The sequence below is a fragment of the Myotis daubentonii genome, chromosome 4 (assembly GCF_963259705.1).
Source record: "Myotis daubentonii chromosome 4, mMyoDau2.1, whole genome shotgun sequence".
Taxonomy (NCBI): domain Eukaryota; kingdom Metazoa; phylum Chordata; class Mammalia; order Chiroptera; family Vespertilionidae; genus Myotis; species Myotis daubentonii.
This window is the reverse complement of record NC_081843.1, coordinates 10,003,975-10,029,329: the sequence shown is the minus strand read 5'-3', so window position 1 is coordinate 10,029,329 and position 25,355 is coordinate 10,003,975. Positions and strand designations below refer to the sequence as shown.

Here is a 25,355-nt window from a genome sequence, read left to right as displayed (position 1 = left end):
TAACAGTGCCTGGCAAAGAGTATGCACTATATAAACATTTGTGATGATGATTATTATTGTTAGGGTCTCTTTATTCCTGGTATTTTACAATTTAGTATTAAAATTAATGTCTTTTTTCATTGACTATGCTGGGAATTAAGAGGTACGTGACACAACTTTTAAGTTTAAAAATTTTTTTTGTATTACTCTGATAATTTTCTTTCTTCCATATGCTTTATTGCCTCTTCCTAGAATTCCTCTTAGATGTTGAACCTCATGGCTCACCTCTGATTTTCATTTTTCTCCCTTCTATTGTGTATCTTTGTTTTGTTTCTTTTACTTTCTGGAAAATTACTTAAACTGTATTTTCCTTAAAAAAAAAAAAAATCTTCACCCGAGGATATGTCTGTTGATTTTGGAGAGAGGGAGGAAGGGTGAAGGGGAGGGAGAGAAGCATTCATTGGTTGCCTCTTGTTTGTGTTCCAACCAGGCACTCAACCCCCAACCTAGGTATGTGCCTGGACTGGAAATCAAACCCATACCTTTCAGTGTATGGACGATGCTCCAACGGACTGAGCAGCCCAGCCAGGACTCAACTTTATCTTCTAAGTCTTCTACTGAATATTAAAATCTGAGCTATATTTTTATATTCTACATGCTTTGTTCTTATCTTCTCATGGACACTTTATCTTCTTTTATCTTTGCCTGCATTTTTTTCTTCCACACCCTGTATTGTCCCTTTCCTGAATTTGTTAGCTTTGACTTCTTTCAAGTTGGAGGCTTGCCTTCAATGACTGCTCCTATTTAAGACTTAGGCATTAAAAAGAATGTGCCTGAGTGAATTTTCAACTGGGAGACTTCCCTATACAGGGATTTTAACTGGGGGCTAATCAAATGTTTCTATTTATGTCTTTTTTCTGGGCACATTCCTTTTCTCCATGAGCGGCGGTATAAGCTTCCTGCACAGGGTTTTTAATAACCGAGGAAGAGGTTGGGGCCCTCATTTTTCAGGTTTTATTCTTCTGTTTTTGGTCAAGTCCCCTGTCCTCTGCTGTGCCTGGTGTCCCTGATTTTGCAGTATTTTTTAATTCACATTTACCAGGAAATAAACTTCCCTTTATCTGCCAAGATGAGGAGCAGTCTTCTGGCTGTGAACTAGGGAGAAGTTTGAGAATTTAAAAAATCTAATTACCCTGAATAAACTTTCAACCTGTTTTATTTTAAATACTAGAGGCCCAGTGCACAGCATTCATGCATTCGGCGGGCAGAGGGGTCCCTCATCCAGGCCTGTGCCCTTTCCCAGTCCGGGAGCCCTAGGGCGATGTCCCATGGAGAGGCTCCCACCACAGCCTTCTAGCCAAGCGGCACTCCCACTGCGGTTGAGTGTCTGTCCCCTGGTGGTCAGTGTGCATCATAGCGACCAGTTGTTCCACAGTTCAGTCAATTTGCATATTACTTTTATTATATTTTTATTGATTCCAGAGTGGGGGAGATAGATAGAAACATCAATGATGAGAATCATTGATTGGCTGCCACCCGCAGGCCCCCTATTGAAAACTGAGCCCGCAACCCGGAAATGTACCCTTGACCTGAATCAAACCCAGAACCCTTTAGTCTACAGGCCGACACTCTACCACTGAGCCAAACCAGCCAGCGCCAGAATAGGTTTTTGATCCCATGTCCCTTAGTGTTCCCCAGCCCGGAGGCATTCACACTTTGGCTTCCTCTATTCTGCCAAGGCAGTTACCGCTCTTCCACCTACTTTTCATTTTCCAAGGACTGTTGGCACTTTTACTATTTCCTCTCCCACCTTCTAGTCCTTGAGGTTTATGTTTGTTTTGTCCTTTGCTGTCAACTCAGGGGAGGGTGCAAACCTAAATCTGGGGGTTAAATGATCAGACTCTAAATGTATGAATTGATTCATTTGATAACACTGTAAAAGATTCAGAACTTCAAGGATCCAAACATTAGCCGGGTGACTTTTCAACAAAATGCTTTTTATTTAATTCAATAGAAATCACTTCACTGATTAAATCATCAGGAATTTTCAGCACAAACTTTAACATCTTAATGACCACTGAGCCTGGGCTCTGGGGCTTCTCTGCCTCTCCCAGTCCTTAAAAGGGTTTAGAGGAAGAGGCATCATTAACAGAGACCAGGTCAGATGGCTGCAGGTCTTCCTTTCCCAGGCATTGGACAAGCTGCTCAATTCTTGTCCAGAGCAGGAAAGGGACAGTATTTCAGAAAAGTCTAGTAAAGAACCTGTCATTGCGTTATAACATCTTTCTTAACAATTTATATCAACCGTTTTGGTCCAAATTTAGTTGCATATGTATATGTATTTCCCCCCAATTCTCTCAGATGGAAATTTCCTCACTCTGCTCTTGGAAAGAGGATACAGGTTTTTGTGCTCCTCTTCCAAGCCAAATAAAACCACCCTCCCCAAAGTCCAAAATGATGCTTCTGGCCTTGGATGTGCAGCTTCTGATGGGCTGACTCAAATCACCTAGAAAGGGCAACTGTGGAACTATTATGCGGGCAGCCTTCTTTGGAAATCCGTTCCTAAAGTCAACTCTTCAGAACCATCCACGATTGTGTGCACAGGCGGTAAGGTCCAGACAACTTCTGCTCTTCCCTCTCAAGAGCTAGGTTCAGAGGAGGCATTGGGATGGTCTGGAGCCAGAGCGGCAGCAGCGGTCCCACGAGGCAGGACCTCAATAACTCGAGGCTTGTCAATGATGCGGGCCGTCCGGTTGCCCTTTTCCACAATGCCAACGATCCAGGCTTGGTGACCCTCCCCGTACTTGGAAGATTTAATCTCAGAGCAAAAGCGAGCAGCCTGTTCCCTTGGCAAACAGATCAGCAACCCCCCAGAAGTTTCTGCCGAGGTTCCTTGAAGGAGCCCAAAGCGCCCACTGGCCTTGCTGATGGCGGCCATCTTGGCAATGATGGGCAGGTTGTGGATGACAAAGGACACCTCGTTTCTTTGTTGTCTGGCAAGATTCTGAGCGTGCCCCAGAATGCCAAAGCCTGTGATATCGGTGGCTGCATGGGCATTAAATGTGTGCATCAGCCCAGCGGCAGTTCTGTTCAGGGTGGCCATATTGAACATGGCTTCCTGATAGGCCAGCTCCACCTCTTCTCTGGAGACCACCATCTTGATCTTATTCCACCTTTCGGGGTTATCCAGCCACTGGTGGGCATTGACAGCCACCTGGGTCCCTAAGGGTTTGGTTAACACCAGCACGTCCCCGACCACGGCACTGTCGGGCATGATGAACTCATTGGGCTGACACACCACCGTGGCCACCCCACCCACGATGACCCAAGGGTTTACCACCGTCTGTCCGCCAGTCACCGCCGTCCCGCCTTCCTCGGCAGCATCCCGAAAGCCTCTGACCAGGAGCGGGGTGACCTTCTCCCGCTCCTCCTCGGTCATGCTCTGGCTCACGCTGAGCAGCATGAGCATGTTGTCGCACTCGGTGATGCCCATGGCGTACAGGTCGCTCAGCACGTTGGCGCAGGCGATGCGCCCCATCATGTAGGGGTCGTCCACCAGCGGGTAGAAGAAGTCCGTGGTCTGCACCAGCGACAGGCCTCCGTGCCTCAGCGGGATGACGCAGGAGTCCATCCCGATGCCCAGGGCCGGCCAGCTGGGGCTGGGCTCCGCCAGGACCTGCAGGCCGGCCTCCTGGGCCAGCTCTTCATGGCCTCCGGCCAGGCCCCGGCCCGGCGGGGGCCGCTCGTCCGGCCGCGTCAGTCCCGCCAGGAGTTTGAGCAGCGTCTCCTGGGGGACCTTGCAGCCTCAGCCCTTGAGGCCGGAGAAGCCCGTCAGCCGCCAGCTCGGGCTCAGCCCCAGCGCCTGCGGCTCGAACGGCCGGTAGCTCGAGAAGCCGTGACCCAGAGACAAGCCCGCCAGACCCGCCGAACCCGCCGCCGCCGCCGCCTCCCCGCCGGCACCCGTCGCCGCGGGGTCCGCCATCGCGCCTGCCTGGCCGGGCGGGAGGGGAGGAGAGCAGAGTCCCCTCTGGCTCCTTCTCCAGTGAACGCGGACCAACAGTCGGAGGTGAGCGCGGCGCCTGCAACCGGCACGACTCGCGCCGGGAGCTGCAGGCACGCCGCGCGCTCCTGCCTTCCTGAGGGCGGGGCCGCGGCCTCCGGACTGGTGGCCCCGCTGATTGACAGCCGTTTCACCCAATAAGCACCGCGCACCCCGCGGCGGGCCTCCTTTGGTCTGAGAGGCGGACGTCTTACCAACCGACCTCCAACCGGCGCACTTGGGGGCGCTGCTTTCTGAGCGGGCGCTCTGGGTCGCTGCCCGCGTGTCATTTAAATGAACTCTGGCCCGCGGCCCGCGGAACCCTGCCCCCCAGAGGCCGGTTACGGAGCACAGCGCGTTATAGACGGGAAGGTCGCCGGCTCGGCAATCCTCGTGTCCAAGGGCCACCTGACAGCGCACACGATCGATCCAGGGAAGGAAAAATAACCCGTGGAAAGTTTCAGAAAGAATGATAAGAAATTGGATAAGCAAACTCCTGCATGAAGATAATGCATGGTTTAAAAAGACTTGACAATAATTTAGCCCCAGCCCGGCATGCTCAGTGGAGAGCATCGAGCTGTGAACCAGGAGGTCACAGTTAAGTTCGGGGTCAGGGCACATGGTCAGGTAGAGCTCCATCCCCAGTGGGAGTGTGCCGGAGGCAGCCAATCAGTGATTCCATCCTCTCTCTCTCTCTCTCTCTCTCTCTCTCTCTCTCTCTCTCTCTCCCTCTCCGGAATCAATAAAGAAAATAAAATAAAAAGAATTTGAGGACTCCAGACACCTGCATGGGTTCTGGTGCTGTCTCCACCACCAACTCTGTGTGTCAATTTCCCTCTCCCGGCATCTGTTGACTCACCCAGACAACACAGTAGCTTACCTAGTTTTCTCTTCCTAAGTTCCTGTATCCTTTAAGTTAATAGATGCGAGAATCTATGATGTATCCATGAAGGGTCGTTACCAGTATCTATCAAAGTTATAACTGCACATAATACCTTTGATCCAGCAGTTTCAATTCTAGAACTTTATCCTACAGATGTCGTCACCAGCCTGAGTGGAAAATAATACATTAGTTTTTGCTGTGCTGTTTATAATATCAACATACTGGAAATAAATGTTTATCCATTATGATAAAAATAAATTGATATATTTATATAATAAGCTACCAAGCAACTGTAAAAAAGGATAAGAAATCATTGAGGTAATTATATTGCTAATAGTTACAGTTCTAAATGCTTTACCATATTAACTTATTTAATTCTCATGAAACCTTTTGAGTTAGGATTCTTTCCACGCCTTATATATATAAGGAATATAAGGCACAGAATGATTAAATGACCTGTTGAAGGTTACAGGCAGTGTAGAGCGGAGCAGTATATGCATCCAATCTGCTCCAGAGACCACCAGGTCATGTGCCTGTGATGTTTGTTCAGAGCAGTGAGCAAGCTTCAGAACTGTATGTGTAGAATACTATTGTTTGTTGTAAGAGGGGGAACTATATGCAACTAGAAACTGTTAACATCGATTGCCTCTGGGAAAGGAATGAAATGCTTAGGGGATACGAGATTTTCCCGTGCATTGCCTTTTTGTTCCTTTAATGTGCCGCGCCAGCACGGCCAAAGGTGATCCTGAGTGTGTGTGTGTGTGTGTGTGTGTGTGTGTGAAAGGATTGAGAAAAGACAGACAAGAGAATGAAAGCTGGGTCTCGGTGGGACGCTGCTCCCTGATGAGGAGACAGCGCCAGCGCCCACAAGCCGTGTCTTTATTTTACAACAGATGCCACGAGGCAAAGCAGGAGCGTGATCACGTTGTTTACAGAATTCTCGTGAGTTTCAACCTCACTCAACTACATGCACCCAAACTCTACCACAAGGCACGTGGGGCTACGTGTTCGGACCATAGGTTCAAGCTTACAACCACAGCCGTTGGCTATAATTGTGCTGCGAGGGCCCTGCCCTCCAGCTGGGACTTGCACGTGGCAATGAGAGGACCCTGTCCTTTCATTAGTCCGAGGCTTGAACCTGGCCAAAACACTGCAGCCGCGCCCCACACTTTAACATTTGGAAATAAAGAACATTTTAAAACATTTTAATGTATTACATACTTTTTAAAAAAGTAACTGCTGATGGGGCAACCATTTTGTGTGTGTGTGTGTGTGTGTGTGTGTGTGTGTTTTGGTGCAACCATTTTGGAAAAGAGTTTCACCTTAACTGATAAAGCCAAATATAAATACATGTGACATAATCACACTGTGAAATATTTTTTATCTGTGAAAATGAATTATGGGTTTAAGAACCAATATGGATAACATGACAAACAAATGTTGGGAATAAGAAGCAAATTATAGAATAATGCATAAACTAAGACACCACTTATCTATAATTCACCACTAGGCAAAACTATAATATATTGATATACATAAATAATTAAAACTTTTAAAAATATATTTTTATTGATTTCAGTGAGGAAGGGAGAGAGAGAGAGAAACATCAATGAGAGAGAATCACTGATTGGCTGCCTCCTGCATGCACCCTACTAGAGGTCGAGCACTCAGCCCTGGCATGTGCTCTAGACCGGAATTGAACCCTGGACCCTTCAGTCCGCAGGCTGACATTCTAGCCACTGAGCCAAACCAGCTAGGGCAATGATAAAAACTTTTTAAAGTCTGGTCAGGGCGGTTCAGTGGTTGACCATCTGCCTATGAACCAGGAAGTCACGGTTTGATTCCAGGTCAGGGCACATGCCTGAGTGGAGGGCTCCATTCCCAGTGGGGGCATGCAGGAGGCAGCTGATCCCTAATTCTCTCTCATCATTGATGTTTCTATTTTTCTCTCCCTCTCCCTTCCTCTCTGAAATCAATAAGGGAATATTTTTTTAAAAAAACATTTTAAATGGTAAGAGTGAATGAATAACAAAATTTAGCGTAAGGATTACTGGGTTATGTTAAATTCTGTTCCTTGAGCTGGGTGGTAGGTGTTACACGATGTTCTTTAAACCATGCACATATTTTCCCACACTCTTTTGTAAGCTATATTTAAACAATAAGAAAAGGAATCATGCTATATTTCAGAATAAAAAATACAAAAAGAATAAATAAGGTCATGAAAAAGCAATAGATTTAGGAACAAAAGACCTTTGGGTTTTGTCTGAGCTTTGAATTTGCTCCCATTGATCTGTTTGGCCTTGAGGAAGTTATAGAATCTCTCTCTCTCTCTCTCTCTCTCTCTCTCTCTCTCTCTCTCTCTCTCTTTTTAAGAAATTTTGTTGTTGTTAATCCTCTCCCGATAATCTTCTTTCATTTATTTTTGTTTGTTTTGTTTCAGAGAGAATGGAAGGGAGGGCGAGAGACAGAGAAACATGGATGTGAGAGAGACACATCCACTGCCCTCCCGCACACGCCCTGACCAGGGCTGGGGATCGAACCTGCAACTGAAGTATGTGCCCTTGACCAGATTCGAACCCGGGACCATTCAGTCCACAGCCTGACGCTCTATCCACTGAGCCAAACCAGCTAGGGCTATCTAACCTCTTTCCATGCTAGTTTCTACTTCTATAAAATGAGGGTCATAATCTCTGCTTAGAATCTTGTGAAAGGATCATATGAAACCTCAACTACGAAACGTTGTTTGCAAAATGTTCAGCATGTTGTACATGTGAAGGAACCACACGTCACTAAAGGGAAACCAAAAACATTCTATTCTACCTGCGGTCACCTCATCTGGGTTAATAAGTGACTAGATAAGTTGCTCCTGGTTATTTCTTTGGACTTTTCCCTTTGGACTGTTCCCTCTCAGCATTTAGCACAATTTGTAATTATTTTTTCTAAGTTTTTATTGTCATGACATTTTTTAACTTAAAAATATAATTTTTTATTGATTTCAGAGAGAAGGAAGAAGGAGAGAGAGAGAGATAGAAATATCAATGATGAGAGAGAATTATTGATCGGCTGCCTCCTGCACGCCCCCTACTGGAGATGGAGCCCGCAACCTCTGCATGTGCCCTTGACCGGGATCGAACCTGGGACCCTTTTAGTCCGCAGGCCGATGCTCTATCCATCAGCCAAACTGGCTAGGGCTATTATCATGACTTTTTAAAAATAAACATCCATATCAGTGTGGGCAGTGAGGGTGGGAGAAGAGGGGAGGGAGGGGAGGAGGGCATGGAGTAGGAATTCTCCTCTATTGGTAGTAAAGATCCAGGTTCATTTCATTGAGGATTTCATCTCCAATTTATAATTCCTTTTTTTAAAAAAAAAATCCTCAGGATATTTTCCTATTAATTTTTAGAGAGAGTGGAAGGGAGAGGAAGAGACACACAGAGAGAAACATAGGTGTGAGATAGACACATTGATTGACTGCCTCCTGCATGCGCCACGCCCAGGGTCGGGAGTCTGCAACCAAGGTACATGCTCTTGACCAGAATCGAACCTGGGATCCTTCAGTCCACAGGCCGACACTCTATCCACTGAGCCAAACCGGCCAGGGCCAATTTGTAATTCTTTATCCATGTAATTACACCATGACTATCTGTTTGCCTCACTAGTCTGTAAGCACCACAGGGCAGGGACTGGCCCTTTTTCTCCACCCTGGTTTCCCTAGCACTTTACATGGCAATAACATTTGTTGAATAAATACAGCATCTTACACAATACACTGTGCTGAGCACATATGATGAGCCAAGGGCAAGGTGCTGAGCATTTCATACTTATGTACCTCCTTGTAGCAGCCACAGGAGATTAGTATTATTATTTCCATTTTAGAGATGAGAAAACTGAGGTTCCAGGTGGCTTAAGTCTTGTACAATGTCACCATCTGGGAATCAACCTGTGAAAATGCAGACCCAGGTCTGTTTGAACTGAAGGCTGCTGTTCTACCCTATATCCTGGGGGTCACTGGGTAATTTCAATAACCCGCACCATGCCACTTGAGGAAGCAGGACTCTTTTAGGGGAAGGCTTTTATTCATATGGTTCCCTATTGCTTCTACTTGGAAGCAATCAGTGTTCACTTGGGCCAGTGCAAAACAAGTCATGACCTTGTCTTGGCTGGTGACCAACCCACGGGCACAGAACAAGTTCATGTGCAGGCAGTTCACAGGGGACTCTTGAGGGTGATTTTTGTGACAGTATCATGGACATTTGAAAGCATCCATTAAAAAAAATATATTTTTCTTGCCCTAGCTGGTTTGGCTCAGTGGATAGAGCATAGCCCTGTGGACTGAAGGGTCCTGGGTTCGATTCCAGTCAAGGGCACATGCCTGGGTTGCAGGCTTGATCCCCAGTAGGGGGCGTGCAGGAGGCAGCCAATCAATGATTCTCATCATTGATGTTTCTATCTCTTTCTGCCTCTCTGAAATCAATAAAATTGTATTTTAAAATATATAATAATTAAATTAAAACTTTTTTTTTTTTTTTTTTTTTTTTACTGAGAGATCCACTAATCTAAATTTACTGCTTGGATTAAAGCGTGTGGGTCAAAGATTGCAAAGGTAAAAAAACCTAGACGTGCCCTCACCAGTTTGGCTCAGTGGATAGAGCGCCGGCCTGCGGACTGAAAGGTCCCAGGTTCGATTCTGGCCAAGGGCATGTACCTTGTTTGCGGACACATCCCCAGTTTGAGGTGTGCAAAAGGCAGCTGATTGATGTTTCTCTCTCACCGATGTTTCTAACTCTATCCCTCTCTCTTCCTCTCTGTAAAAAATCAATAAAATATATTAAAAACAAAACAAAATTAAAAAAAAACCTGACGTGAGGTTGGGAGAACAGGCAAAGGAGAAGCAAGAGAAGATCTGAGTCCCAGTCCCTCATTTGTTTCTCACATACAACAAAAACATTGGGGCTATTAAAATTTATTTCCCATTGTGATAATAATTTAGAATTATAACACTATGCTTTAAGGTTCAGTACACTTTTTTCCAATTAAACATTTATTCTTAATTATACTAGTAGTTTACACACATATTATATTAGTTTCAGCTCTACAACATAGTGATTCAACATTTATATACCTTACAAAGAGATCACTGCAATAAATCTATCTGTCACCATACATATGTATTACAATAATAGGACCTCATGGCTAGGTGGGCCAGGACATTCTAAATTTCTAAAAAATTCTGTTCCCTAGACTGTACATCACATCCCTGTGACTTATTTTTAACTGGACATTTGTATTTCTTAATCCCCCCCTCTTTTCTACCCAACCCCCCACCTCCTAGCTCTGGGACCATCAGTTTGTTCTATTAGCTTGTTTCTGTTTCACTTACTTGTTTTTGTTTTTTAAAATCCACATATAAGCCGAAACCGGTTTGGCTCAGTGGATGGGGCGTTGGCCTGTGGACTGAGGGGTCCCAGGTTCGATTCCAGTCAAGGGCATGTACCTGGGTTGTGGGCACATCCCCAGTGGGAGATGTGCGGGAGGCAGCTGATCGATGTTTCTCTCCCATCGATGTTTCTAACTCTCTATCTCTCTCCCTTCCTCTCTGTAAAAAAATCAATAAAATATATTAAAAAAATAAAATAAAATCCACATATAAGAGAAATACGGTATTCGTCTTTCTCCGTCCAATACTTATTTCAGTTAGTATAATACCCTCTAGGTTTATACATATTGTCACAAATGGAAAGATTTTATTCTTTTTTATAACAGAGTAGTAAAGTTGGTATGAGTAGGTATGTATGTATTGCCATTTTATTCATTGTTTCTGTGGATTTTTGTGTGTTTTTTTTATAGTTTTCTGTTCTTTTTGTCTTTTCTTGCTCTTTTTTTCTGCTACATTGATGACTTTCTTTAGTGATTTGCTTGGTGCCGGGAGCCGGTCAATCCTTGCTGTTTCAAGGGACCTGGCATATATGGCATACGGTTCTTAATATGTTTGCTCACCTTCTTGGCGCTGTGTTTTAACCAAGGTCACCTCTCCGAGAAAGGTTGAATCCCCAGGTAGGGATTTTCCCCTGAAGTTAGGGAGGGAATAAAACCCCTTAACTAAGTGCCAGGCGGGTAATTAATCACTTTAACTACAAACAATCATGCTTAAGCTGCATAATCTTTACTCCCTGGAATGGAGATAAGAAACGCCCTAACCTTTGTAATAGAGATTGATAGGATTGAATCAACTGGTATAAATACAGATGTAACAAGACAGCAAGAGACATAACTTAGGAGTCAGAACTCAGAAGACAGAACCTACACAGAACCTATAGACAGAAGAACTTCGCTGGAGAGAACATGGCAAAAGATCCTGGACTGAACCTGACTACAGAAATATGGCAAGAGAACCTGACTAGAACCTGGTGACTGAACCTGGCTGGAGAACCTGGACAGAACCTGGCTGGAGAACCTAGCAAGAGAATATGGACACAGAACCTGGCTGGAGATCCTAAGCAGAACCTCTCTGAAGATCCAGACCAGAACTTGGCTGGAGATCCTGGCTGGAGATCCTGGCTAGGCTGCTGATCAACTGAACGCTGTCTCCGTGTCCTTCCTTCTTCGCTGACTCTGTCTACACCTTTGGGGACCCCTGGACCTGCTGGGGTTGGACCCCAGCAGCTTGGATTCCCTTTTCTTTATTTTTTGAATAGCTATTATAGGTTTTGATTTGTGATTGCCATAACATTTATATATAAGAAGCTATAGCCCTGGCTGGGTAGCTCCACTGGTTGCATCATTGTCTCAATGCGCCAAGGTTTTGGATTCAATTCCCTGGTCAGGGCACATGCAAGAATCAACCAATGAATGCATAAATAAGTGGGAAAACAAATTGATGTTTCTCTTTTTTCTTCTCTCTCTAAAATCAATACATAAAATTTTAAAAATCTCTTTTAAAAAAGCTATATTTATACCAACCTATTTTAAATTGATGGTCACGTAAGTTCAAATGCATTCTAAAAGCACCACTTTTAGGTGGTCTGATGTGAAAAAATAAAAAGCACTATTTTTTTAATTCACCCCTGACATTTGTTTTTGACATCACATTTTACATCTTTATGTGTGTATGTGTATCCCTTAATTCATTACTGTAGTCACACATGCTCTTACTACTTTTGTCTTTTGACCTTCATATTAGCTTTATAATTGGTTGATCCACTACAATTACTGAATGTTTGCCTTTACCAATGAGATTTTTCTTTCCTATATTTTCTTATTTTTAGTTTTGGCCTTTTATTTTTCAGTTAAAAAAAGTCCCTTTAACATTTTGTTTTGTTTTGTTTTGTTTTATTAATCTTCACCCAAGGATATTTTTTCCATTGATTTTTATTTATTTATTTATTTATTTTTTAGAGAGAGTGGAGGGGCGGGGGAGGGGTGGCGGAGAGAGACAGAGAGAGAGAGAAACAAAGAGAGAGGGAGACAGAGAGAAAAACATAGATGTGAGAGAGACACATCAATTGGTTGCCTCTAGCATGCACCCTGACCAGGCCAAGGGACCAAACCTGCAACCTAGGTATTTGCCATTGACTGAGACTTGAACCCACAACCTTTCCATGCATGGACTCCAACCACTGAGCACACCAGCCAAGGCCCTTTAACTTTTCTTTCTTTCTTTAAAATATATTTTTTATTGATTTTTTGCAGAGAGAAAGGGAGAGGGATAGAGAGTCAGAAACATTGATGAGAGAGAAACATCAATCAGCTGCCTCCTGCACCCCCCCCTACTAGGGTTGTGCCTGCAACCAAGGTACATGCCCTTGGCCAGAATCGAACCTGGGATCCTTCAGTGGGCAGGCCGATGCTCTATCCACTGAGCCAAACTGGTTAGGGCTAACTTTTCTTTCTTTTCTTTTCTTTTTTTTTAATTAAATCTTTATTGTTCAGATTATTACATTTGTTCCTCCCCTTTCCCCCCATAACTCCCCTCCTCCCAGTTCCTGCCCCACCCTCCGCCCTCACTCCCCACCCACTGTCCTCATCCATAGATGCACGATATTTGTCCAGTCTCTTCCCGCATCTCCCACACCCCTTTCCCCCCCAAGAATAGTCAGTCCATTCCCTTTCTATGTCCCTGATTCTATTATAATCACCAGATTATTTATTCACTTGATTCTTAGATTCACTTGTTGATAGATGCATGTTTGTTGTTCATAATTTGTATCTTTACCTTTTTCTTCTTCTTCCTCTTCTTAAAGGATACCTTTCAGCATTTCATATAATACTGGTTTGGTGGTGATGAACTCCTTTAGCTTTTCCTTATCTGTGAAGCTCTTTATCTGACCTTCAATTCTGAATGATAGCTTTGCTGGATAAAGTAATCTTGGTTGTAGGTTCTTGGTATTCATCACTTTGAATATTTCTTGCCATTCCCTTCTGGCCTGCAAAGTTTCTGTTGAGAAATCAGCTGACAGTCATATGGGTATTCCCTTGTAGGTAACTGAGTTTCTTTCTCTTGCTTCTTTTAAGATTCTCTCTTTGTCTTTTGCTCTTGGCATTTTAATTATGATGTGTCTTGGTGTGGTCCTCTTTGGATTCCTTTTGTTTGGGGTTCTCTGCGCTTCCTGGACCTGTAAGTCTATTTCTTTCACCAGGTGGGGGAAGTTTTCTGTCATTATTTCTTCAAATAGGTTTTCAATGTCTTGCTCTCTCTCATCTTCTGGCACCCCTATAATTCTGATGTTGGTACGCGTGAAGCTGTCCCAGAGGCTCCTTACCCTATCTTCGTATTTTCGGATTCTTTTTTCATTTTGTTTTTCTGGTTAGGTGTTTTTTGCTTCTTCGCATTTCAAATCTTTGACTTGATTCTTGCGCTCCTCTGGTCTGCTGTTGGGTGTCTGTATAATATTCTTTATTTCAGTCAGTGTATGCTTAATTTCTAGTTGGTTCTTTATCACAATATCGAGGGTCTCATTAGATTTCTTGTAGATCTCATTAAGTTTATCAGCATTTTCTAGAATCTTATTGAAAGACCTTAAAAGTGTGGTTTTGAGCTCTGTATCCTCCATTTCTGTCATGTTTCTTTGTCTCCGCATTTTTTATGCTTTCTTGGTGCACCCCCTTGTGGTCTTTGTGTGCAGTCTTGTTGTAGTTATGCCTTGGTTGTTGTAGGTAATACTGGCGGGGATTTGACCTCCAGGCCAACTGGCTATGAGAATCAGCTATGTCTGCAGTGGGAGAACTTCTGTGCTGGATCTCTAGGGCGGTGCTAATCTAGCCTTTGCCTGAGGCTATCCGGCAATGCCTCTGTGCAGGGCTTGGGTGGGGCGGGTCCCAGGGGATCTACAGGGCGGGTGGAGGGAGCAGTTATGGCTGCTCTCAGTTCCGTCCCTAGGTGCTCTGCCTCACCGAGTCCCAGCAACCGCTGCAAACCTTGGAGAGAAAGCTGCCTTCGAGTTCCGACCGAAGCCAGACAGTCCCGCTTCTCCCATTTGAGTCTGGGTCCCTAGAGACTCGCCTGGCTCTGGAGCTCAGAGTCTGAAGCTCCCTCCAGATTGAAAACAACAACCGCTCCCTCCGCCGCGCACACTCCGCACCTGAGTACTTCACTTCAGCACTGCGCCTCCTCTGAGTCTAGATATGATATTCTCTTTCCTCCTAGTTGTAGAATTTCCACTCAGCCAGCCTTCCTGTGGTTCTGGATGATGTCCGTTCCGTCTTTTAGGTGTAATTTGAATTGGTTGTTCGAGGCAGCAATCTCCGGCGTTAACCTATGCCGCTATCTTGGTTTCTCCGCTAACTTTTCTTTTAATGCTGTTTTAATGGTGATGAACTCCTTTAGCTTTTGCTTTTCTGGAAATTATCTTTTTTTCAACTTTGAGTAATTTTGCTGCATAGAGTATTCTTGGTTGTAGGTTTTTCCTTTTGTCATTTTGGATATATGATGCCATTCCCTTCTGACCTGCAAAGTTTTTGCTAAAAAATCAACTAATAGTCTTGCTGGAGGCTAAGACCAACAAGTAGTTAGCATAATTATGCAAGAAGTCTGTTAGAAGGCTAATGGACTTTGATATTCAGCAAGGGTTGAAAATCAGCATTGTATTACCCTGCTGCTGGCTGAATGGCTGAAGGCAATCCCCTAACCTGATAATCCTTTATTGTTTACCAAACTTTACCATTGATATATCTGTTTGCTTTGCTAAAGGGCAAATGTGTATTTTAGTAAATAAAAAGCTAATGGGTCTTGGCATTCAGGGAACCTCTCCACTAAAGAGTAAGGTCTCTGCCTGGCTCCCCATGCCTTCTAAATTTATATTTCTTATCTAGTACATCCATTTGTGCATCAGCCCCTTCTCCAGACCTTGAACCCTAACCGTGTCGGTCACAGCTTCACAGTCTTATGCAGGAATCCCTTATATACAACTAGCTGCTTTTCTCTTGCTTCTTTTAAGATTCTTTAACTTTTAGCATTTTAATTATAATGTGTCTTGGTGTGGGCCTCTTTGGATTCATCTTGTTTGGGACTCTCTATGCTTCCTGGATCAATGTGTTTCCTTCACCAGGTTGGGGAAGTTTTCAGCCATCATTTCTTTTTCTTTTTTTAATGTATTTTATAAATTGATTTCAGAGAGGAAGGGATAGGGACATAGAGATAGAAACATCAATGATGAGAGAGAATCATTGATTGGCTGCCTTCTGCACCCCCCACACTGGGGATTAAGCCTGCAACCCAGGCATGTGCCCTGCCCTGGAATCAAACTGTGACCTCCTGGTTCATAGGTCGAAGCTCAACCACTGAGCCATGCCAACTGGACCATTATTTCTTTAAATCGGTTTTCTGCACCCTAACTGGTTTGGCTCAGTGGATAGAGCATTGGCCTGTGGACCAAAGGGTCCCAGGTTCGATTCCGGTCAAGGGCATATACCTTGGTTGCAGGATCCTTCCCGGCCCGGGCACTGGTTGGGGCTCGTGCCAGAGGCAACCAATTGATGTGTTTCTCTCACATCAATGTTTCTCTTGGTCTTTCCCTCTCTCCTTCTCTCCCTAAAAATCAATGGAAAAATATCCTTGGGTGAGGATTAAAAATAAATAAATAAATAAATATTAGGTTTTCTGTCCTTTTTTCCTCTCTCTTCTCCTTTTGGGACCCCTATGATTTAAACGTTGTCCCAGAGGTCCCTTAACCTAAAATTTTTTGGATTTTTTTTTCTTTTTGCTGTTATGATTGGATGATTTCTACTACCTTGTCTTTCAGTTCTTCTAAATCAACTATTCTGGTATTGAATCCCTCTAGGGCAAGCATGTCAAACTCACAGCCCATAGGCCGCATGTGGCCCACAACGAATATTTTTTGCGGCCCAGCCAATATAACAGTATGCAAGGAACATTTTAATAAAAATTTCGTAACTTAATTTTTACAATATTCTGTTATACACAATTATTAATAATGAACTACAACGTTCACTAATGACTGATTACTATAATCGTGTTGCATTCATTTCCCTTACGTGCCTTATGCACAGGCGCGCCGTTTCTCTCCACTAATACTAGCAGCGAATATTTTAGCAGCCGATTGCCACATCATTAGTCTTGGACTAACTTGTTTGGTGTGTGCAACAGGAAAGATTTCGCTTTCAGAGAACAAGAAAAATAGGTTTATTTGCATGACACTTATTAATTTGTGCAGTTATTCAGTGTCTGGTAAGTTAATGTTCAAGAAAAAATATTAATTTTTTTAAAATGTTCTATTATTTTATGTTAATGATGACTCATTTATTTCAGCCCTTTGTATTCAGCATGTCTCCATTGAAATAAATCTATGTTTCAATGAAAATTGGAGCTTTTGTTTTTTGTGGCCCACATAAACTTAAACCTTGTTTATTTGGCCCGAGTTAGCCTTTGAGTTTGACATGCTTGCTCTAGGGTATTTTAAAAATTTATTTCAGTTATTGTATTCTTCAGTTAATGACTGGTTCTTTTTAATATCTCTTTCTGTTCTCACTGAGTTCATCTATTCTTCTTTCATGTTCATTGAGCATCCTTAAAACTTGTGTTTTGAGCTCTTTATCTGGTAGATTGCTTGTCTTTGTTTCATTTACTTTTTTTTTCTGGGGTTTTGTCCTGGTTGTCCTGGTCCTTTGTTTGGAACATATGTTTCTGTCTCCTTATTTTTGCTGTCTCTCTGTGTTGGTTTCTATGAATTAGGGGAAACAGCAACCTCACCTGGTCTTGAGGAGTGGCCTTGTGTAGGCGCTGCCCCTCTGTAGACGGCATGTGCCGGGTGCTGGGTGTGTTTGGCAGGCCAGCTGGAGGTGGAACTGGAGCTGGCGTGGACCACAGGGAGACATGGGGCAAAGCCAGGTTAGAGCTGGAGCTGGAGCTGGAGTGGCTAAGTACCTATGGAGTCTCTGTGGCAAGCCTCGTTCAGGCTGCCTTGGCAGGCTGGTTGGGGCTGCAGCTGAAGACAGCTCAGTCCATAGGTGAGCCACTTGGCATCGGGAGCAGGTGTGGGCCATGGGGAGTCCCAGGGACAAGCCATGGAGCTGGTATGGGCCTGAGGCCTAGTGCTCATACTGACTGCATTGGCCACTGGCCAGAGCACCTCAGTTGTGCAACTGCCTGTGTGACCAAGGGGGAGAGCAAGGGCCACAAATGGCACTTTCCAGGGCCCCTGACACGGGAGAGCATTCCCGCCATCACCTCCCGCCTGGCAGACGTGTAGGCTTAGTACAGATTTCCTTTCCAGATGGTCCAGGTGCCTTTCAGCCACTGTTTATTTGTTCTTTTGTTGTTGTTTTTTCAAATAGATTTTTATTGATTTCAGAGAGGAAGGGAGAGGGAGAGAGAGATAAAAACATCAGTGATAAGAGAGAATCATTGACCAGCTGCCGCCTGCAAGACCCACACTGGGGATCGAGCCTGCCACCAGGGCATGTGCTCCAACTGGGAATGGAGTTGTGACATCCTGGTTCATAGGTCGATGCTCAACCACTGAGCCATGCCAGCCTGACCTGCTGGTGTTTACTGTGCCCTGAGCCTTTGAGTCTGCGAGCATGCCCTTCAATGATCCCTGTCAACAGCAGGGCAGGGTGTTGGGGTGGGGTTCCCATGGTGCTCTATCTCTGCTCTGCTACCGTTTCTTAGGTTCTCTCTCTCTCTCTCTCTCTCTCTCTCTCTCTCTCTCTCTCTCATTTGTGGTGCAGAAGCTGTTCAGTCAGCCTTCAGACTACTCCAGGTGCGTTGCTCTGTCTGAAGATGTAAATGTGATGTGTTTGCGGGAGGAGGTGAATGCCGGTCTTCCTACACCCCCACCTTGGACCAAAACTAACACTTTAAAAAATGGTCTTTATTGTGGTAAAATACACACTCAGTATAATTTCAGTACACTGAAAATACTTCAGTAAGTTCAGTACACTTTTGATTAATTGTTGTCATTGTAGAAAAAATCACAAAATGCAGCTTAGTAAGAAGGAAGTTGAAATAACTTGCAATCCCTCTCCCAGACAGAAATATTATTAACACCTTAGCTACGCATATTTTAGTTTTCTTCATGTACATGGAGGGCCACCACCTCCCACTGAACTCCAGGGGGCACCCTATCATTCCCACCACACTGTGTTAAGCAGTGTACTGTGTGCTCTGTGTATACATATACTTTTAAAAAACAAACAAAAACAAAACAAAAATAGGACCATCCTGGTTTTTTTCAAGTAAGAATGTATGTTCATAGCAGCACAATTTACAATAGCTAAGATCTGGAAACAGCCCAAGTGTCCATCAGTAGACGAGTGGATACAAAAGCGGTGGTACAGTTACACCACGGAATACTATGCAGCTGTAATAAAGAAGGATCTCTTACCCTTGAGATACGTGGAGGGACCTGGAGATTATTATGCTAAGGGAAATAAGCCAGTCAGAGAAAGACAAGTATCACATGATCTCCCTCATATGTGGAATCTAATGAAGAAGGTAGATCCAGAGACATAGAGGCATGGAACTGACAGCGGAATCTCAGAGGGAAGGCAGGGGAGGGAAGAGATCAACCAAAGACCTGTATGCATATATGCATAACCCATGGACACAGACAGTAGGGTGGTGAAGGCCTGGGGCGGGGACAGGGGTGGGGGCGGGCTAGAAGAGGTCAATGGGGTGGCGGGAGTGGACATATGTAATACTTTCAACAATAAAGATTTTTTTAAAGAAAGAAAACAATGTCACTAGACCAGAAAAAAAGAAAGAAAGAAAATAATGGCTGAAAAATATCTGGATCTAATAGATGCTCAACCCTCTCCCTGGGTTCACTCACAAGTATTTATGAAAGACCTCCTTTGTGCCGATCACTGCACTAGATACTGGAGCTATAGCAATGAACAGAACAGACAACAAATCCCTGTCCTCATGGAGCTGACATCCTAATGGAGATAGCAATAGCCATAAAGAACCATTTGCTAGTTCGGGACAGATACTGAGGAGAAAAAGTAAAGTCTGCAGAAAGGAGGGTCAGAATGTGTATTGTGTGATTGTGGCCGGATAAGGCCTGGCTGAAAAGATAACTTTGAAGTAAAGGACTAAGAGAGAAATAATGCAGAAAGAGGAGTATCTCAGGCAGAGTAAATGTCAGTGCAAAAGCCCTGAGGCAGGGGTATGCCTAGGGCAGTGATGGCGAACCTATGACATGTGTGTCAGAGGTGACACACGAACTCATTTTTTTGGTTGATTTTTCTTTGTTAAATGGCATTTAAATATATAAAATAAATATCAAAAATATAAATCTTTGTTTTACTATGGTTGCAAAGATCAAAAAATTTCTCTATGTGACACGGCACCAGAGTTAAGTTAGGGTTTTTCAAAATGCTGACACGCCAAGCTCAAAAGGTTTGCCATCACTGGCCTAGGGTGTTCTAAGAGCAACAAGGCGGCCAGGGCGACTGGTGACCAATCAGAGGAGAGGTTTGTGGGAACGGCACAGGGCGGGAAGGTAGCACAGGGTGTAGGGCCTCATAGGTCATGGCAGGACTGACGTAACCTGACCTTTCTGTAGCTTTTAATCTGCCCTCTAACCCCAGAGGCCCCAAACCTGACGAGTTAGTCTGAGACTCCACCACTCTGGCCCATCACCCAGGTCAGTGTCCCCATTGCCGGCTCCTGACCGGGGCCCGCCACAAGCCAGGCACAGCCCCGAGTTCCCAACCCTCACCTCCCCGAGGCAGTCCCGTGGGACTTCGGCAATAGGCTCTGCCTCAGAAGACTTGAGAAATAACACCCGTGGCCACATCCCAAGTGGCAGGAAGCTTCAGCTTTGTATCTGGGGTAAATGTGAGAAGCCCTGGTGAATCACCTCTTGTCATAAGAACGAGAGAGAGAGAGAGAGAGAGAGAGAGAGAGAGAGAGAGACTCAGAGTAATGACAGAGTCAGAGAAAGGAGGATTCGGAGCTCCAGACAGGGAGTGAGAGGATGGCTTAAAGGCGGTGAGGGAGAAAGTGATGCCATAATCCGGGGGAACAGTATTCCAGGCAGAGGAACACGCATGGCGAAGGACTTGAGATGAAGCAGCCTTCTGTGTTAGAGGAACTGAAAGGAGGCCAGTACGGCTTGTGACATGTGGGCGAGGGAGAGAGCAGGAGGAGGTGATGGGAGAGAGGAAATGAGAGGCCCGATGTATATGGAGGGCACTGTAAGGCCTTTGGATTTGGCTCTGGGTAAGATGGGAGCCATTGGGAAGTTCAGACCAGAAGAGTGACGTGGCTGTTGAGTGAGATCAGATGGGGTGGGGAGTAGATGCAGACAGACAGTGAGGGGCTCCTGCAAAAACCCAGAGGAGAGAAGATGCTGGCTTGTGTGAGGTGGTTACATTGGAGATAGTAAGAGGTGATGAGGTTCTGGCTTTTTTTTTTTTTTTTTTGAAGGTAGAGCCAAACTAATTTCCTGATGGGTTGGGTGCAAGATCTAATGGGTCATATGAAGGATTTTTGGATTTTTTATCCTAAAAGAGAAGCCACAGGATTGGTTTTAAGCAGGGGGGTGACTTGGTTGTATTTGTGTTTTTGAAAGGTCATTTTGGCCTGGCCAGTGTGTCTCAGTGGTTGATCATGGACCCATGAACCAGGAGGTCAAGGTTTGATTCCCAGTCAGGGGACATGCCTGAGTTACAGGCTCGATCTCCAGTAGAGGGTGTGCAGGAGGCAGCTGATCAGTGATTCTCATCATTGATGTTTCCATCTCCTTCTCCCTCTCCCTTCCTCTCTGAAATCAGTAAAAATATATTTAAGAAAAAAGACCACCTGGCTGCTGGGAGAACAGACGGGAGGAGTGGGGTGCTGCAGAGCCGGGACGGCGGTGGCTTACACTGGGATGGAGTCGGGTGGAGGGGTGAACAGCAAGCAGTGCCGCTCCGGGCCTTTGCCCCGGATGCTCTCCATCACCCAGAAGCCCTTTGTTCCCACCAAACAGCATTATCTTCGAGACTCCAGGCAGTCCCTCCCCGGTCACCCCATAACCGTGGGACGTACTCTGTCCCAGCACCTGTCATGCAAGGTTTTCTCTGACACCTGTGAGCTTCTCACAGCTGGTCTCCACAGCCCGCGGCCCAGTATGGGATGAATAAATGGAAAGAATGTGAATGAGGGAAGAGATCAATACCCTGATAGACCTCACAAAGCATTGCAAATCCTTTACTGTTACTGTTTTCTGTACTATTTTTTTATTATGTTTTTTAAAAAAATATTTTTTTTTATTGATTTCAGAGAAGAAGGGAGAGGGAGAGAGGGCTAGAAACATCCATGAGAATCATTGATTGGCTGCCTCCTGCATGCCCCCTACTGGGGATCGAGCTTGAAACCTAGGCATGTGCCCTTGACCAGAATCAAACCTGGGACCCTTCAGTCTCTAGGCCGATGCTCTATCCACTGGGCCAAACCGGCTAGGGCTTTAAATACGTTTTTCGTGATTTTTAGATAGAGAGAGGAAGTGAGAGGAATAGAAAGAAACATTGATTGGTTGCCTCCTGCACACCCCTTACTAGGGATCAAGCCGACAATCTGGGCATGTGCCCTGACCAGGATTTGAACCAGTGACCTCCTGGTTCTTGGGTCAACACTCAACCACTGAGCCACATGGGCTGGGCTTTCTGTGCTCTTTAGAAATAAATTCAAACACTACAGATATATATCCTAGTATGAAAGCCCCTCCAACCTCAACCTCTATACTCTAGAGATAACTCAAGACATCTCTACAGCCTAGAAATAACTATGCAGAATTTAGTAAAATTCTCCTCCATCTGTTTTAATATGTACACTACAATAACAAAATGTTTAAGAGGCAGAGATGTGGGCGAGAAAGACTGCCTGCTTAGCAGACAAACAAGATGTAACACACACCGTTTTGTAATTTGTTTTTTATAAAAATTTATTGATTGACTTGAGAGAGAGAGAGATTTGTTGTTCCACTTATTTATGCATTCATTGGTTGATTCATATATGTGCCCTGACCGGTGCTTGAACCCGAAACCTTGGCGTATCAGGATAACTCTTTAACTAACTGAGCCACCCAGTCAGAGCCTAATTTGCTTTTTAAAACTTGCATTATCATGACAATCTTTCTATATTAGTACATGTCGATATACTGTATTTTGTTAAAGACTGAATAGTATTCTACAAAATGGATTTTTAAATCAATATAACTAACTTCCTGTTATTGCTGGATATGTAATTGATTTTCCTCCCTTTTATATTAAAAGATTTCTTGGAACACATTTGTTGCATTTATTTTGAGACACCAGATTTTAGGAGGGTAGTTGAAACAGGTGTTTCTCCTGCGGTGGCAGAGGACTTGAGTCTGTGCCTTATGGGGAATAGTAGGTACAACTGAGAATGTGCAGCCTGAACGAGAGGAGAGTAAGGGGTGACATGAGCCCTGCCCAAATTTTGAGGGGGACTTCCAGATGGGGGAGAGAACAGACTTGTCCCGGGCATTTCAGCAGGGAGGAACCACGTCTAAAGCATGAAAGTCACAAGAAGGCAACTGAGCATGTAATACAACAAAGTACTTTCCTGCCGGCAGTGGGATTGGGGACTCAAAGGCTCTCCTTGAGAAGTCTCGGGAAGTGGATACGCAGGGTCTGGCTGAAGACTTAGTACAAGGTAACATATAAGGGACGTGTGTGAGATGGTGGAGGGTTGAATTAGGTGATATTCAGGAGGCCCTTTTAGATCTGAAATTTGTTACTACACGTCTAGTCAAAGCTATCCTACAGAATGGCATGGAAAAGTTGGCCTGATGCCTTCCAGGACCGGGAAGATTTTGACAAGTGGTGATGGGGAATGTGTATTTCAGGCAAAGGGGACAGGCCAATGTGAGACAGAGGAGGAAAGGTAGGAATTGAGGCTAAAGAAAGTTGGGGCCAAGTTATGGAGTAAGACTGAGCTTTACCGCAGGTAACAAAGAGCGTTTGGTGTTTCTGCCTAGCCCTACAGCCCCTACTGGAGAACTACCCACCCCTACCAGGGGTTGAGGGTGAGGTGGCAGATGCTGGTTTGTGTTTAGGATGTGACCCTGTTCGCTTGGCCGTAGCTGACTACTGTATTTGTGTCCAGCTGGCCCAAGCACATTCTCCCTCCTGAGTGTAGAATTCAGAGATCTCAGCCTCTGTGGCCTTCTCAGTGACTATATGTAAATTTGGGATTAGTTTGCCACTGAGGGGCAGCCCCCTTCACCCTTTGCTAAGGTGGAGAAAGGTGGCCTGCAGAGCAACAGAGAGAAGGATAGGGGAGATGTGGTGCTCTTTTCCACCACCTGGAAGACCCAATTGTATCGGGGTTCCTCTAAGGCCGCGGTTCTCAACCCGGGGGTCGAACGACCCTTTCACAGGGGTCGCCTAAGACCATCAGAAAACACATATATAATTACATATTGTTTTTGTGATTAATCACTATGCTTTAATTATGTTCAATTTGTAACAATGAAATCGGGAGTCAGCACAACATGAGGAACTGTATTAAAGGGTCGCGGCATTAGGAAGGCTGAGAACCACTGCTCTAAGGGCTTCATGATATCCTGTAAACAAACGTATCCTTTTGGTTTTAGTCAACTCAAATGAGTTCCTATTGCTTGCCAGAATGTGAGATTTGGCAAAGACCCTCTAAGTTAATCATCTATGTGTTTTTTTTTTGTCTTGTTTTCTTTTTGTTTTGTTTTAAATATACTTTTATTGATTTCAGAGAGGAAGGAAGAGGGAGAGAGAGATAGAAACATCAATGATGAGAGAGAATCATTGATCGGCTGCCTCCTGCGCGCCCCTCACTGGGGATCGAGCTCGCAACCCAGGCATATGCCCTTGACCGGAATCGAACCTGGGACCCTTCAGTCCTCAGGCTGACGCTCTATCCACAGAGCCAAACCGGCTAGGGCTTTTGTCTTGTTTTTTAAAATATATTTTTATTGATTTCAGAGAGGAAGGGAGAGGGAGAGAGAGACAGAGACATCAATGATGAGAGAATCATTGATCAACTACCTCCTGCACATCCCCCACTGGGGACTAAGCCTGCAACCCGGGCATGTGCCCTGACCAGGAATGCAACCGTGACGCTCAACCACTGGGCCACCCAAGCGTTTGAAGGGAGCCACCCACAGCTGCTGAAGGAGTGTTAGCATATTCAGCTGCCAGAGCTGTGGCCGGAGGGGTTGGTGGTGAGGCCAGGGAGGAGGCCTTGCGATCAGTTAGATATTAGCGATAGCTGCTGCTTCCTGCCAACACTTCACCTCAGCACACAGTGCAAACACATCTGACAATAAGGCCTGCTCCGGGCTCTGTTTCATTTGTTTCCTAGATGAACTTAAGCTGCCTATTGAGAAGACAGGAAATGCTTTTCTTTTACCCACTGAGGTAGAATGACGGAAGGGAGTTCGTTTTCCTTGATGTAGCAAATAAAATACACTGGGGAGCCCTCGCTGGTTTGACTCCGTGGCAGGGGCGGGCAAACTTTGTGACTCGAGGGCCACAATGGGTTCTTAAACTGGACCGGAGGGCCGGAACAAAAGCATGGATGGAGTGTTTGTGTGAACTAATATAAATTCAAAGTAAACATCATTATATAAAAGGGTATGGTCTTTTTTTTTTTTTAGTTTTATTCATTTCAAACGGGCCGGATCCGGCCCGCAGGCCGTAGTTTGCCCACGGCTGGGATAGAGTGTGGCCTGCGGCAGACTGAAGGGTCCCAGGTTCAATTCCAGTGAAGGACATGTACCTCGATTGCAGGTTCAATCCCCGGCCTCAGTCGGGGCACAAACAGGAGGCACCCAATCGATGTGTTTCTCTCACACTGATGTTTCTCTCTGTGTGTCTCTCCCCCTCCCTTCCACTCTATCTAAAAATCAATGGAAAAATATCGTCGGATGAGGATTAACAAAAAAAGATGACAACAGCGCACACACTGGGTATGCTGGCATCCCCGTTGCATCTGCAGCAGGCCAAATT

The 25,355-nt window shown here is 44.9% G+C and overlaps 1 protein-coding gene across 1 annotated transcript; it reads right to left on the bottom strand.

Annotated features, from left to right (window-relative positions):
* Positions 1 to 1,955: 1,955 nt before the first annotated feature.
* SEPHS2 (selenophosphate synthetase 2) lies at positions 1,956 to 4,072 on the bottom strand. The gene has a single exon (XM_059692268.1). The coding sequence runs from the start codon at positions 3,959 to 3,961 to the stop codon at positions 2,618 to 2,620; it is 1,344 nt and encodes a 447-aa protein (XP_059548251.1). The 5' UTR covers positions 3,962 to 4,072; the 3' UTR covers positions 1,956 to 2,617.
* Positions 4,073 to 25,355: the final 21,283 nt, after the last annotated feature.